Source organism: Leguminivora glycinivorella, chromosome 20 (genome assembly GCF_023078275.1).
Source record: "Leguminivora glycinivorella isolate SPB_JAAS2020 chromosome 20, LegGlyc_1.1, whole genome shotgun sequence".
Taxonomy (NCBI): Eukaryota; Metazoa; Arthropoda; class Insecta; order Lepidoptera; family Tortricidae; genus Leguminivora; species Leguminivora glycinivorella.
Window position 1 is genome coordinate 1914311 of NC_062990.1, and position 16473 is coordinate 1930783.

At 38.5% G+C, this 16473-nt stretch overlaps 1 protein-coding gene across 1 annotated transcript in view; it reads left to right on the top strand.

Moving 5' to 3' along the window:
- The window catches only part of LOC125236899 (ryanodine receptor), a 302209-nt gene that overhangs the window by 43853 nt on the left and 241883 nt on the right, over positions 1-16473 (top strand). The window contains exon 2 of the mRNA XM_048143817.1: positions 14564-14676. Coding sequence (XP_047999774.1) covers positions 14620-14676 — 57 coding nt within the window. The 5' untranslated portion in view covers positions 14564-14619. The remainder of the gene's footprint in view (positions 1-14563; positions 14677-16473) is intronic.

The following is a 16473-nucleotide window of genomic DNA, read 5'->3' on the forward strand; positions in this document are numbered from 1 at the left end:
TAGTTTTTTTGTTTTAATTCTCATACGTCAAATTAGTTCCACCGGTCGCCACTAATGATAAATGTTGGTAATTCGCATTATATTACGTGTATATGTGACAATCAACATCACCTTCATTCACGTTGCTAATAATAATAAAACTTAAACCAGACAAACGTATGCACTAAAGCTGCCCTATCTCAGTCAGGTGCAATTTTCGCCAATGTTTATTAAATTAGTCATTGGAGTCTAACAACCCATTACCAATATTAGAATGTTATTGCTGAAGGGTAGCACCTGAACTGGCTCTCAGAATGGCGCGTGGCGAAGTCAGGGGCTCACGAAAGGTATTTCCTTAGCGTATTGAACGAGTGCCCAATGTATCTCTGAGACTCCTCAGGAGATTTGGAACCATAAATTGAAGAACATTACTCAAACTTACTTACATACTCTCTTTAAGGTAAAACAATAGATCATTACATGTGCCATTTTTTATCTAAAAGGTTCATAAGTGTCGGTTGTCAATAAAGCGCTACTTGCATATTAACGTCTGTCTATCATATATCAGAGATGTAGTCTGTATAATTGTATATCTGTGTATCATACATAATAATAAATTCAAATACAGTTTGACAGGCCATGGTGTCATGGCCGCTTCCAAAACAATGGCGGCCGTGGCAACCATAAAGCCTAATTGTAAAATATATGTATAAAAAATTGGTCACAATATCTATATCATCAATAGTTTGTTCTATACCGCAAAATATAGCACCAAATGTTATTGATACCTGAAGTGATACAAGCGCAATACCAACTTTACAACTAAAAATCACGGAAAAAAAGAAAAAAAATCGAGCGTCCTAGTATTTATGTAAATAATAAAAGACTATTAAATATATAAATCAAAGGATTGAAATAAATAATAAATAATTTATCTTGGCGTGTGTTTTTATAAAAAAGGATTATACTATTTTACAAACATTTTATTGCAGTGGCAACATCGTAGTAGTTTTTTTGGACTCGAATTAGCAATTGGAGTATAGTTACGAATTACTTATTCGCATTTTAAAACATCGCATTGCGATTCAGCTGTTTAATAGGGTTGAACATGATTACATTAATGAGATACCCAACATTTTATCCGTGCACTCTTTACAGTTTTTATTCCATATTAATAAAGTTGCATTTCTTTTGAATGTTTGCCAGTTATATTGGTACAAATACCACGTTAACAATGCGTTCTACATATGCCTTTTTCTTTTGAAATAAAGTATAAAATGGCTTGATTGTGCGATTATTTTTGATGGGGTTTTCAAGCGGTCTTGACCCGTATAGTCGGTCAGGCAGGGTTGCCAAAAATCACTTTCAAAGCCGTTTGTCGTTGGCAATAAACGGAGTTTTTAATAGTTCCTGTCACATTATTTCTTGGCTAGCCGCATCTTTATACGTATTTGACTATACAGGGTGTTTAAAATGAAATTTAAAACGTATGTCTAGTTGGTAGCCTAGCGGTAAGTGCGTCCGACTTTCGTTCCGGAGGTCGCGGGTTCGAACCCCGGCTTGCACCAATGAGTTTTTCGGAATTTATGTGCGAAATGTCATTTGATATTTGCCAGTCGCTTTTCGGTGAAGGAAAACATCGTGAGGAAACCGGACTAATTCCAATAAGGTGTAGTTTACCCTTCGGGTTGGAAGGTGAGATGGCAGTCGCTTTCGTAAAAACTAGTGCCTACGCCAAATCTTGGGATTAGTTGTCAAAAGCGGACCCCAGGCTCCCATGAGCCGTGGCAAATGCCGGGATAACGCAAGGAGGATGATGATGTCTAGTTGACTAGAGTACCTAAATTTTTACCGTTTAACCGCCGTAGTCCGATATACTATCTCTTTTGACATGTGCCGTCAAACACTTGACAATGACTTAATGTTATAATTAAGGTCCTCTCACACTAATTAATCAATTTATTATGTATGGAAACAAAAAAAAATTTTTTTTTTTAATTTATCAAAAAGCGATATACTTACGGCAAATCTTCAAATCAAGAGTGAACAGGCATCTGGGCGAGTTCACTCCATCTTAGGCAACGTCTTCGCCTTTGGCGAGTCCCAAAAAAAATTTGTGCTGAAAACTGACTCTACAGTGTAGGTAGAGTTAGTGAACATTCTCTACGGCCTTATTTTCCGCTCAATTAATTACCTAACTACCCAGGGATCTCATTACCTCCCGGTGATCTGTTTTAATCAACCACTAACGTAAACATGCACAACTTTTAGAACAAATTAAATTATTCTCATTTGAAAATATTTTAATTTGTATTTTTAAGTAGTAACACTACTATTATACTATAAACATTAAATAAATGTCATATACAAAGAAAAAGTGACCAAGGCCTCCAATATATATATTTAATGTTTATAGTATAATAGTAGTGTTACTACTTAAAAATACAAATTAAAATATTTTCAAATGAGAATAATTTAATTTGTTCTAAGATTTGCACGGCAGCGCCATCTCTCTTCGCTAGCTCGTAATCACATGTGTTGATTCAGTTAGGAGGTCGAACTAGTTTCGGTTCTACCTCAGAGATGGCGGGGGGCGCCAAGCCTTCGGTAATTGTGTCATATACTTGGAAATTTCGACCCTTGCTTTCGTGATCCGATGGCCGAGTGGTTTTACAGGCATCCGTCCGGTTAACGGAGTACGCTGGTTCGATTCTAGCTCGGAACACTTGGAGGCCTTGGTCACTTTTTCTTTGTATATGACATTTATTTAATGTTTATGCACAACTTTGTACAGTCAGTCGCAGAAATCAGACAGCTATGGTGTTCAAATTAACCTTTTCTGATTTTGAAAGCAAAATTTGATCCTTCAATCGATTATGCAGAAATTTTGCACACCTATAACAATCCATGAGGATGGTCACACTCACAAGTTATTCAATGAGACCTGGTCTGCGTCTTGCGTCACTTGCAGACAAAGGGGGCGTCTATTAAATTAGACCCTCCCCCTCCCCCTTGTGGAGATAAAAGTGCTCTGTTGTACTGATGTGCCGACGAAAATTTTCCAAAATTCTGAAATTTTCACATAGGAAAACTTCGGAAACTTTGCATACTTTGTATGGACAATTGTATGGATGGAAACTTTTTATTTCATAAATTTAAATTCCCTTTATTTTTCGTGAAAGTTTCGTGAATTTTTCAAGAAATTTAAGATTTTTTTTGGAAAGTTTCCGCAACTTGCACATCACTACTCTGTTGTGATGATTTTTTATTTTATTTTATTATGGACTGATCGGGGATAGACCCTAGTCACACCTGATGGGAAGTGAAGACAGAGTCTAAGATGGAGCTCACCGATTCAGTAATAGCCTATTCACTCTACGTTTAAAGAGACCGAGGTCGTATTTTTCTGGGAACACCGATGCTGGGAGCGCATTCCATTCCTTTGCAGTCCGCATTACAAAGGATGAGGCAAATCGTTTAAAAGTAATTGCTAAAAAATTATAATTTTAGCTTACATCACTTACATGTTAGTTTTTGCCTGTGGATAGAAAAGTACAGTCAGCGATAAAAGCTTGTACAAGCTTATAATTAGTACAGTCAGCGATAAAAGTTGTACCAAGGATATATTTTTGGTAAAAACTTTCTCACTGGTTTTTCAGATAGATACATAAACGAATGATGCGGAAAAGGTTTGATTGATGAAGTCCTAATCGGGGTGAATGCCGTGTAACTCGTGAAATGAGCGCTAAGCGATATCGGATGACTAGATGGAATTTGGACACGTCACAAAACAAAGGGACTTATTGTCAGATAAAAATTGATGCAGGTATAGAGGGTGACCCAATACCAAAGGCGTTTATAACTCCGTATACAGATAAAGTCTAAGAAAAAACGTACTTTGGAACCATAGAACCATAAGTAAGGGAAGAGTTTTTTCTCAAACATGGTATGAAATATTGATGTTATGTGCCTTATAATTGGCAGCGAAGTATGACGTTGCAGGTGCGGCTAGGACGATTGATAGATAATGGAATTTCATACAAACCTTGCAGGCCAAGGCCGGCAAAATCTTCTTTTTTAATTTCCAAACACAGATAATTGTGACATAACATCCAGGTATTTAGCCAATTAAAAAAAAAACTATAAGGGGCTTTATAGACGTGCCGACTGCAACTGGTACGGGCCCTAGACAATATTTGATTTTGGGTGCGTTTTCATACAAAAAAAAATTTTTTAGTTTTTTTTTAATTTTTTGTTTTTTTATAGGCGTATACGGGGAATTAAAGGGGAACGAAAATTCGATTATTTTTACGCTACGACGCACCGTTTAGGAGATACAGCCATCCAAAGTTACTATTTTCAGTAGACTTTATTTATTTCATACCATGTTTGAGAAAAGCACTATACATACCTCGGCGGGAAATGGGGTTGCCGGCCGAAGACATATAGACGGATAGGTCTGAGGCCTCTGTAGTAATGTACTATAACTCAATACATCAGTATGCTCCTGCTAAGGGAAGAGTTGTAGCTCCATACATCTTTAGTAGCAAGTTTAATGCTCACTTCTTTTTATACAGATCGCTGAAGATATCTCTCTCTTACCGTGAATTTTTGAAGTTTTAGAATAGGTACGTCAAGAGCACACCTCGGACACTGGCGATCCAATATATGAAAGACGCGCGTTCCTAGCACACAGTCTAAGCTCGTGTAGGTAAACGCGTACTGTGCTTGTATGAGTGACATATGACAGGTCGACTGTTGGCGTTTTTGACAGGCGGTAACTGTGAGGTAATTGAGAGGGGGTGGGCGGCACTTTCAGCGGGGAGCGAGAGTGGCCATACTGTACGATAGTACTCTTTATTATACTGTGTCAAGAGTGAACAGGGATCTTCTGGGCGAGCTCACTCCATCGTAGGCCACGTCTTTGCCTTTGGCTAGTCTGTGGCCAAGAGTAAGCCCATTTATAATAAAAAGAAATGTTTGTTTATTATTCACTTAGTAATTTTGTCTTGATAGTTGTCGTTACTTGATCCATTCAAGCCCTACCCTATACAGGGTGAATAACCTAGATTAAATCAGACAAATATCCGATGTGAATAAAATTAATCTAAGCCGACGCCTAGTTTTTACACGCAAGTCGACATGTATTGTGTTCTATTTATTATACAATGTTTAATTTAATCAGCGAGGAAATGTCGCCAGTATCCTTGGTACAATGCCTCAAGGGCCTATTTTAGACATTAGCTAGCTTTTAAGTTTAGTCTTAGTTTCTTATATAATTATGTAAATATGTTCATGTAAATAAAGATATTTTTTTTTGATAATAAAATCCCATATTGTAACTTAAGTATTTAATTAAGGTTAGGAGGGAAAAACATGATTCCATAAAAAATATGTTTGACGGTAGGGACTGGTTTTTGCCTTTAAGCAGGGATAGCACATGATTGTCGCGATTAAGTCCCGCGCGACATAGATTATCCCGTCTAGACCCCGTAGCCGAACGGCATTTCTGCGACGCGAAACATGTAGTCTGGCTCTGTCGCACCAATAGGCAAGAGCGATAGAGATAGATAGCTACCAAAGAGATACTATCGTGAATGAATGAATGAATGAACTACTTTATTGCGATAAACATGGTATACATTAGGTGGTACATTATTATTTTTGAGTAGCAATACATGTTTAGCCACAAATGGCATACAAAATTATATCTTAACCTACAGTAAAATTAAAATTAAATAAATAAATATTAGGTGAGCGTTTCGTGAGCGTTTGCGCATTCGACTACGCACACTTATGACAATACATTACAGAACATTCAATGTATGGGCATACATTTACTAGCTACATTTGATAAAACCTTTATTACCGAAATGAGCTTGACGCTGTTTTTGGAGCATTTGTATTTAAAAATTAGGTTTAAAATGGCATTGAAAACTAAAAATCATTAAAAATCACATAGCGAATTTTGCACAAGCAGCGACGTCCTGTTGTATTGTACCTACATCGTTTGTAGTTTGTACATACATACATAGTATAGAATTGATCCGACTCGAATTTACTTCAAACACTAGCACTAGATGCGAAATGGATCGGATGCATGTTACTTTGGAGCTAGACAATGATAATCCTATTCATATCATATTTCATTGTTCATTTGACGTATCTTCGTTATTCAAATAGGGTCAAATGATATCTTTGCGCGATACGTTTATTCAAATAATTAATGCTATTAACGTCGATGTCGACTCAGCTTAATATTTAATCGTTGAATCGCCTAAAGCGTCGGTACGCGTTAGCGATAAAATGGGATATTAATTTCACGGCATTCATCTTTGCCATGAAATATTATATTAGCGTCATTTTTGAGCGAATATTATCCACCTATACAGGGTGGTTTTAGTACCTGAGCCTGCTATGAGAATTTGACGGTTTAAAATATTTTATTAAAGGTCACGGAAAGAGTATGTTATTTTTGATTCTAGTAATCCGGGCCGAGCCGTATGCTTGTTTGTCACCGACGTAATATATAAACCACGTAAAGCCTTTTGTCATTTATAAATTTTAAAAAATGTTTTTTATACTACGCCTGCGGCGAACAAGCATACGGTCCGGCTGATGGGAAGCGGTCACCGTCACCTATGGACGCCTGCAACTCAAGGAGTGTCACGTGCGCGTTGCAAACCCATTAGAAACTTGTACGCTCCTTTTTGCTGTGTTAAGTACCTACAAGTAATTATTAGACATGTGTAACTGAAAAGAAAAGAGTGATACTTACGTATCTTTTGTACACTGAAGAGTATTCGTTCGTAAAACTCGGTTTTCTTATACTTTTTAAAAGCTTTTTCCCCTCACTAGCTCGGAAACACGTGTTTTGTCCTTTAATACCAGCGGGTAAAAACGCATTTTATCCACTAGTGGGTAAAGTAATTTGACCTTGAATAAAGTCAAAATAACTGCTTTAAAATTGATAAAAGTAGGTGAATCTAGTAATAAAGATGATTTACCACCTGTGGAACTACTGGAAGCAGTGATAAACGCATTTTTTGCGTTGTAGTTTCCTCGCTATATAGTGAGGGTAAAAGTTTTGTGTTACACTCGGGTGCAAATGTATTTTACTTCTCGTGTGTTAAAAAACTCGCAAGTTCAGGATTCTATTCTCGAACCACTCGCTTCGCTCGTGGTTCAACTATAGAATCCTTTCACTTGCTCGTTTTTCAATTCCACACTCGGCGTTAAAATACAACTTTGCCCCCTTGTATAACAAATAACTATTAATCACTGAAGTAAAGTATCAGAAGGGTTAGATACCATTGCTCAGGCACTATCTAATTTATACACGAACTTTGATTGATCCCTAGCCAGTTCATTAATAGACCCAGCCCTAGGCTTCCTGCTAGTATTATTTACGAACTAGGACGTCTAAACACGTCCTAAGCACACAGTATGCAGTAGTTGCGCGCGCGCCGCCGTCTCAGCACGGCGGCGCTTTGTAACCGTGTGCTGTAAAAAAAAGAAATACTACCTGTGCAAAAATGTTAGGTAAGAGTACATGGAACTATAATAGTTATACAATACAATATAGGTGTTATTTTCACCACACCAACTGGTAAACACTTACTTGGCTATTCGAAAAGAGATAGCAAAATTGCATTTTATCCACAAAAGTGCAAAGTAATTTCATACAAATATTAACTTGATGTCTTAAGCTGGCTGATAGAATTTATCCATAAATGATGATTTTGAATCATAAATATTGGAGAAATCGATGGATTTGATTTACTTTGATGTTTTATAGTCAGTATTTTGTCGACCGGTCTGGCGCAGTCGGTAGTGACCCTGCCTGCTACGCCGCGGTCCTGGGTTCGAATCCCAGTAAGGGCATTTATTTGTGTGATGAGCACAGATATTTGTTCCTGAGTCATGGATGTTTTCTATGTATATAAGTATTTGTATATTATATATATCGTTGTCTGAGTACCCACAACACAAGCCTTCTTGAGCTTACCGTGGGCCTCAGTCAATCTGTGTAAGAATGTCCTATAATATTTATTTATTATTATTCCTCTTTATTTCTTTCAAATCTTAGGCTAGGTTATTTATAATACGAATATAAAAGTAAAATACAAAACCACTTACAAAACAATAAAAAAATATAAACATATTATAAAAAACCTAACCTAGGGTGCCGCCAGCAGCAGGGCAGGGCCCAAGCTGCCGGTGGTTAGGGCTGCAGAGAGAGGAACCGTCGGACTATCCGCGCTGTGTCCAAAATCACCGCCTTCTGCATCTGACCCTTGATCCAACCACCGAGCGAGAGTCTCTTAAGATGTTGGTCGAGACTCTTCGCTATGAGACCGTTCGCTGAAACGACTATCGGGACAATGATCGTTGAATCAACATCCTACATGGTGGTTATCTCGTGAGCCAAGTCTAGGTACTTACTGGACTTGTCCTTCTCGGCTTTCACGAGATTCTCATCATGGGGGATGGTGATGTCAACGAGCACGGCCCGGCGTTGCGGTCGATCTATTATCACAATGTCAGGCTTATTGGCTACAATAGTCCTGTCAGTGATAATAGATCGATCCCAATAGAGCGTGGCACGGCCATTTTCAAGAACTGGCGCAGGTAAGTACTTGTAGTACGGTACTTCGCGGTCCACAAGGCCGTATTGAAGAGCAAGCTGCTGGTGAATGATCCGGGCTACGAGATTATGCCTGTGCAAGTACTCACCGTTAGCAAGATGAGAACAACCGGAAATGATATGCCTGAGTGATTCTCCGGGACGGCGGCATGCCCGACAAATGTCGACCGTGCCGTCCTTCAGGATATATTTCCGGTAGTTGTTCGTCATCATAACTTCGTCCGCAATTGCACAGGCAAAACCCTCAGTTTCTCCGAAGAGGTCCCCGAATCGTAACCAGTTCACCGATGCGAGCAGGTCTACATCGGGTCCCGTGAGGGCCTTGTAGAACCGCCCGTGTAGCTGCTTGCTCTCCCATACCGCCTTGCGGTCCGCAGCACTTAGTACCACAGGTTTGCGCCAGTTCTCTTTCGCCAAGGAGAGCGGCGTGAGGTTTCCGTCCACTGCCACCACATCACGATGCATCCCACACTCGTTGTTAAGGAAGTAATTCCTGAGATTGTACACCTCACGGTTGTGGAGATTTTTGGCGTTTAGGAAGCCTCGACCTCCGCACTTCCGTGGGATGTACAATCTCATAACAGACGAGCGCGGGTGTAACATACGGTGTGTGGTAAGCAGTGACCGGACCCTCCGATCCAGGGCGTCCAGCTCGGTCTGTGTCCACCTTAGTATGCCAAAGGAGTATGTGAGTAGAGGCATTACCCAGGCGTTAAAGGCGCGCACTTTGTTGCCTCCTGACAAAAGACTGTTAAGGACTTTTGTCAGCCGACTGAAAAAGCGCTCCTTCACCGACCGTCTAATGCCAACATCCTCAATACCCAACGACTGTGACATACCAAGGTACTTATAGGTTTCTGATTCAGAGATAGATCTGAACGACATCGTCTCAGAAAGTTGTAAATTTTCTGAATTTACAACCTCCCCCCGCTGTACATGCATAACCGCACACTTATCGACACCAAACTCCATTCTGATGGCGGTACTGAAAACTTCTGTCGTTTTCAATAGCACCATCAGGTCTTGGGTGTTCGGTGCAAATAGTTTGAGATCGTCCATGTACAGAAGGTGAGAGATGACTTCACTTATTATTATTATTATTTATTATTTTGTACGTGTTATTGTGGTGAAAAATTTTGTGTTTCACTCGGTGGCAAAGTTTGTTTAACCTTCGTGCTTTGAAACCCTCACAATGCTCAAGATTTCACTTTTTGAACCACTCGCTACGCTCGCGTTTCAATATTGGAATCTTTCGCTTGCTCGGGTATCAATATTGGCACGTGCGGTTAAAAACAACTTTACCAACTTGTAAAACAAATAACAATTATTTCTCGCCAATATTACAAGATCATGACATCAAAATTTGAGTAAACCTATTCAAAAACTAAATTAATTCAAAAAGTAAATTGCAGGTAACTTAAAAAACATCCTGTATAGATTTTTTACTACACTTATTTATATTTAACCCCGCAAAAACGACGGGGTGTTATTCATAAGTTTGACGTGTCTGTCTGTCTGTCTTTCGAACGGATTGACCGATTTGGTTTTAGTTATTTTTTGTTTGAAATCTGAATTATTCGGGACTGTTCTTAGCCATGCTTTTCAAAATAGCGTAAATAAGACGGTGCTAACTTAACAGAGTCACAATTATTGATTTATTCCTCAGGGGAGCTAAATGAAGCGTGTCATTCAGACCAAGGTTGTTTCATAATAAAATCATGTCTTGTACAAGCGTCGCGTGACAATTGTGGAATTTGGGCCTACCCTGTATTTGTACTTGGTGCAAATGGTTTTGTGATGCAAATAAGTCGGCTGGATACAAAACAATGGAATATTTAAAAAAATGTTATTTTATTAAGGTGCTAACTTCAAAAATTACTTTTATGGCCACTTCAGGCTGCGAAATAGCGCCATCTAGTTTTAAGCCTAATAGGCCCATACATTTCATGGGTACGCTTTTTTGTATGGTCTTTATCTGTCCGGTATTATATGGTCCTTGGTGATACATAAAAAATTACATAGAAAAGGAAAAAGTTGACAAACTTTTCACGGTCTTACAAATTACAATTACAAGGGTACGAAATAGTACATTACGATACAAGTGCGTAAAAAGGGAAGTCCGAAACGAGTGGCGATAAATTAAAACACGACCGAAGGGAGTGTTTTAAATCGACACGAGTTACGAATTTCCTTTTCGCACGTGTATGGTACGACGTTTTTCAGTACAGATGAGCCTCCGAAGTTTCGGCCTAGCATATAATGAACCACTTCTCGCACTAGTGCGTGTAAAAAACGCCATCTGTGCTGAAAAAGTTATTTTTTAGGGTTCCGTACCAAAAAGGTACAAAAGGAACCCTTGTGGCTTATGGTCCCGCTCTGTTCGTCTGTCTATCTATCTGTCACATTTGTAACCTCTACAAACTGAATTTTTTTTTTAAATATTAATATTAATTGTGTCGCTTAATTTCAAAACTGGGTACCTAATTCCATTCTGCTATAAGGTTGATTATATTTCAGATCATATCATATTTTTTTATATATTCAACCTTAAAGTAGAATGGATTTACCCAGGTTTGACGTTAAGCGACACAATTATAAAAAAAAAACCGGCCAAGTGCGAGTCGGACTCGCCCACCGAGGGTCCCGTACAAACTTTCTTTCAAACTACCTAGTTAAAATAATCTCATGTTTTCATATAACTCTAATGACTTGACTAGAAGACAAAAGTATAGGTACTAATGAGCATTATTGTGTATAGCGCCATCTCTCGGTGAATTCGCTAACTAATTTGCGCGACCTGTATACTATGTTGGTTTTTCAGGGATAATTCTTTATAATGTTAACCGATTTAAACAGTTTTTACTTTATTGGAAAGAAGACGGTTTACGTAACATCTCGTATTAATTTGAAGTACGATATACATTCGCATGGGTGGGTAAATTGAAAGTAAAAATATGAAAAGTTTTTTGTGAATTAAAAAAAAGTTTCCAAGGTACAAACACGATTATATTTTTCCTGTAATATATAGCATAAAACCAATGTTTTCTAAAATTTTCATAATTTTTAGTTGGTAAACTTCGGAGATAACGGGGGGGGGGGGATGGTATTTTTTTTACATTTTCCTTCAAAATTCTTTTTTTTTCCGTAAGAAAAAAATTATAAAAAATAGTTTATTTACGTTCAATTTGCGCTCTTTCTAACGATATCCCACTTGACCTAGTAACTTGAAATTTACAGTTTGCCCCCCATTCATTTTGGCCATTTTCTACAATTAAAATTCATAAATTTAAAAAAAAAATACTTTCTATTTGTAGAGGTTTACAATGTTCATAACTATTTCAAGTTGATAGCATTAGTAGTTCTAGATATTTAGGAATGTGACAGACGGACAGACAGACGGACAGAGTCGCACCATAAGGGTTCCTGTTTGTACCTTTTTGGTACGGAACCCTAAAAATGGCCAAAATGGAAGGGGGGTATTTATATTCAAAAGTATTTTATCTACTTATGTAAGTTCCGTGACAAATTATTAACTAGACTTAGGCCCTCCGCTCACGAGGCTACTCTCAAGCGACGCGATTGCAATGCAATTCATGGTTGCATACTGGTATGCTACTCGTTTCCGCACACAGTGCTACGCAACTGAGACGATTTTTATCATTTGCAGTGCAACATTCGTGCGTACAAGATGTCGGACTCTAGCGACGAAGACAATGTTCTTCTCTACGTATTATATAGAAATAGAAAGAAACGGAAATATAGACCTAAACCTACCAAATTACACTAAAAACAGCAAAATATCTACACAAACAAAAAAACATGATTTCAAGTTACGTAATATTTGGTTGGTATACCTACCTACTACTATTAGCTAGGTAGTACTATTTAGAAGGCGAAACACGATGAATTTTGAATCGTGACGTTATTTATCACTCACCCCTTCATAGTTTGTAGTAGGTTAATGTAATAATAGTAGGTAAATAAACCCTTCATTTCATAAAAACAAAATATAATACCTATACTGACCTGTCATATTAATTTTTTTGCCAATATCATTCCACGCCTTTTCCACCACATCTTTTCTCATATATTCTGGCAGCTTATAATTATACAAACACGGATAATTTTCCACTTCTTGGACAAATCGAATATTAAACTTTTGATCCACCGCCATTTTTGTTTGCAACGTGCATGCGACTCGAGTAGCGTGCGACCAGCAATGACAGTCGCGTGCGACTGGTAGCATACGGGTCGTAGACGCGTCTCGTCGTGTGCGGAGCGACGTTAATTTGTATGCAGGCTACTCACGAGCGACGCGTATCATACGCGTATGAGACGAAAGTCGCTTGAGAGTAGCCTCGTGAGCGGAGGGCCTTAAGTATATTGACCGGGATATAGACCGTGATTACCTTTTAAATTATTAACTATTGATTCAGTTATTTATTTATTTAATCATGTGATTCGGTCAGGTAAAATGAAAACATATGAGTAGTTACAAACGTCATGGTAATGTGTGTGGGTGGGCCCTGTAACAAAAGCAAAAAAAAAAACTAGGCATTATACTGACCAACATTTGTTCAGCTACTTTTAAAAATAAGTTAAGAAAGTTTTTCCCAAGAGGTATTCGTAAACTAGAACTTTCCTTTGCTAATCCGCGAATAGATAACGTGCAAGTCAATCAGTGCTAACCTGTTATAATTACTTGCACGTTATCTATTCGCGGATTAGCAAAGGAAAGTACTAGTTTACGATTAACATGGATTTCCGCAAAGTAACGCCTGATTCCATCGATTACTAAGAGGTATTGCGAATTCTGTTAAGTCTAAGTGTGTTTTCACATTATCCAATCGGATGTCGGACCGATATCATAATCATAATCATAATATTTTATTTATAAAATCAATTATCCCATACATTACAGGCGCCATCTTGGATTTTTTCCATTGAAATCCTTCCGACCTTCGATATCGGATCGGATAATGTGAAAACGGATTAAAGCGTGACGGACAACGTCAATGACAACAATAATGGCATACATTGAAGCTAATATTTATTTTGTATGAAAAATTAAAAAAATTACGTAAAGACTTCATAATTTTTATAAGTCGCTAAACAAATGTAACTTCCTGCCCCGCACAGCTAAACTGTGGAATGAATTGTCGCCTGCGGTATTTCTGATCGATACGACCATCAAATCTTCAAGAAAAGAGCGTACACCCATCTTAAAGCCCGGCAACGCACCTCCAACACCTCTGGTGTTTCGGGTGTCCATGGGCGGCGGTGATCGCTTACCATCAGGCGATCTGTCTGCTCGTTTGCCTCCTATCCCATAAAAAAAAATGTCGGTCAATAGCCTACAGTTTAATTTTCTGCTTTTGTTACAGACCCTACACTGTATTGTGTATTAGTCACTTAACTTTGCCGTAAGTGCGTTTTCACATCATCCTATCCGATATTGGATGTCGGACCGATATCCCATATATTTACCGCCATCTTTGATTTTTTCCTTTGAAATTTTTCCTAAATCCGGATCGGATCGGATAATGTGAAAACAGACTAACGTCGTACGATACACGTGCAAAGAGAAAACTCTTAAATCGTGTCGATTTAAAACCTTCGGTAGTATTTTAATTTATAGCTAAGCTACAGCGGGACAAATCTCGACTGGGGGGCAAATGTAACTGGTCCATTTTTTCCAAGTTTACAATGTTTGCATTATTAAATAGAGTGTCCACCGGTTATATATGGTAGGCGTGTTCAGTGGATACATGTATAACTCAACATCATAGTGTAATAATGAAAAAAATGGATTAGTTACAATTGACCCCCAGTCGAAATTTGCCACGCTGTACCTTACTCGTTTCGCACTTGTATCGTTAATTCGTTACGTAATATTTTATATCATACAAATCCTAATCCATATTTTTATCTTTCCAGATATGGTGTTTGGGCGATGCAGCAGCATTTCTGACAGTTGAACGTGAATAAACAAGATGGCGGAGGCGGAGGGGGGAGCGAGCGAGCAGGATGATGTTTCATTCTTGCGTACGGTGAGTTTACACATCTTTCTTATACACTATTCTAGCTTTTGCCCGCGGGTTCGCTCACGTTAAATTCGAAAATTGCGGAATGATCCATACAAACTTCCACCCTCCGTTTTAGGTAAGTGGGGGGGGGGGGGGTTAGAAAGAGACAAAAAGTAGCCTATGTCACTCTCCATCCCTTTAACTATCTCCACTTAAAAAATCACGACAATTCGTTGCTCCGTTTTGCCGTGAAAGACGGACAAACACACAGAGACACATTCCCATTTATAACATTAGTAGATTAGTAAATAAATAGTAAATGGATATTCATCATCTGAAGTTGGCAATATTCCTTAATGTAGCGTATGTCCTCTTTTGAGTAACTTTCACTGATCTACCATTATGACTAATGGACGAGCACATGTCACATATTAATTAGCATTACATTAAGAACAATGAACTGTCAGCCACTAAATATAGCCGTCTGGGGCTTGGCAGACTGAAGACTGCCACATATCGTCAGGAAATGTCAACTAACTATAGACACACCTCGGACAATGGCGATCAAATATATGAAAGAGGCGCGTTCCTACGCACACAGTCCAAGCTCGTGTAGGTGAATGCGTACCATGCTTGTATGAGTGAGATAAGACAGGACTGATCGCGTTCTTGACAAGCGGTAACTGTACAATAATTTAAATGTTTTTAACGCTGAAAGTAGGCGAAATCAGGAAAAGTTTATAATTATGACATTTTCACTTTTCTAATAGGAATGAGGAATAGCTGTTAAGACGATACGGTAGGGGTCAATTCTCCGTACAAACGCTCTCGACTATTTCCTCCCTGGTTTTTGAAGATAGAGCAATGATTTTTTCAACACAGATTGTTATTATTTTTATCTGTGTCGGACCGTTTTGATTTTTTTGATATTCTTCTTTATAAAGACTCTAGAGCCAATCAAAATTTTCCAAAAACGGCCTTTTTCATTGTGGCGCAAAAAAAGTTGTGATACTCAAGATTCGTAACAATTAACCAAATAAACTGTCCGACATTGATTATTTCATTGTTATTCAGATTCTCAAATTTCGTTCCGATTGATTAAGTTTTGAAGGAGGAAAGAGTCGAGAGCGGAACCTCGATTTTAAAGATTTTTTTGAAATATCTTTTGACCGAGTTGTTCTTAATGGACAATTTTTTTTCGATAAATCTAGTTAATAACTCTTGTATATTTAACTGAAATTCCCAAGTTGAAAGTGGGGCTCCTTTCCATTTTAGCATTTTCGCTACCGTATCCTCTTAAATTTATTGTTTTCCTCATGTTACACCGCCGTGTATAAATATTGTGGGGTCAATAAGGCCTAGTTACCCTTTGGGTTGGAAGGTCAGATGGCACTGATGGCAGACGCTTTCGTAAAACTAGTGTCTACGCCAAATCTTGGGATTAGTTGTCAAAGCGGACCGCAGGCGCTCACGAAATATTGTGAGGATACATACACAAACCTAGCTCTAAACTAAGAAAATTTTCTACTGTGGATGCTAGGCGACGATATACAATATACTTTTTCTCCAGAAACTTCCTGCCCCGCACAGCTAAACTGTGGAATGAATTGTCGCCTGCGGTATTTCCGGACCGATACGACCTGCAAATCTTCAAGAAAAGAGCGTACACCCATCTTAAAGGCCGGCAACGCACCTCCAACACCTCTGGTGTTTCGGGTGTCCATGGGCGGCGGTGATCGCTTACCATCAGGCGACCTGTCTGCTCGTTTGGCTCCTATCCCATAAAAAAAAAACATCATCCTCCTTGCGTTATCCCGGCAT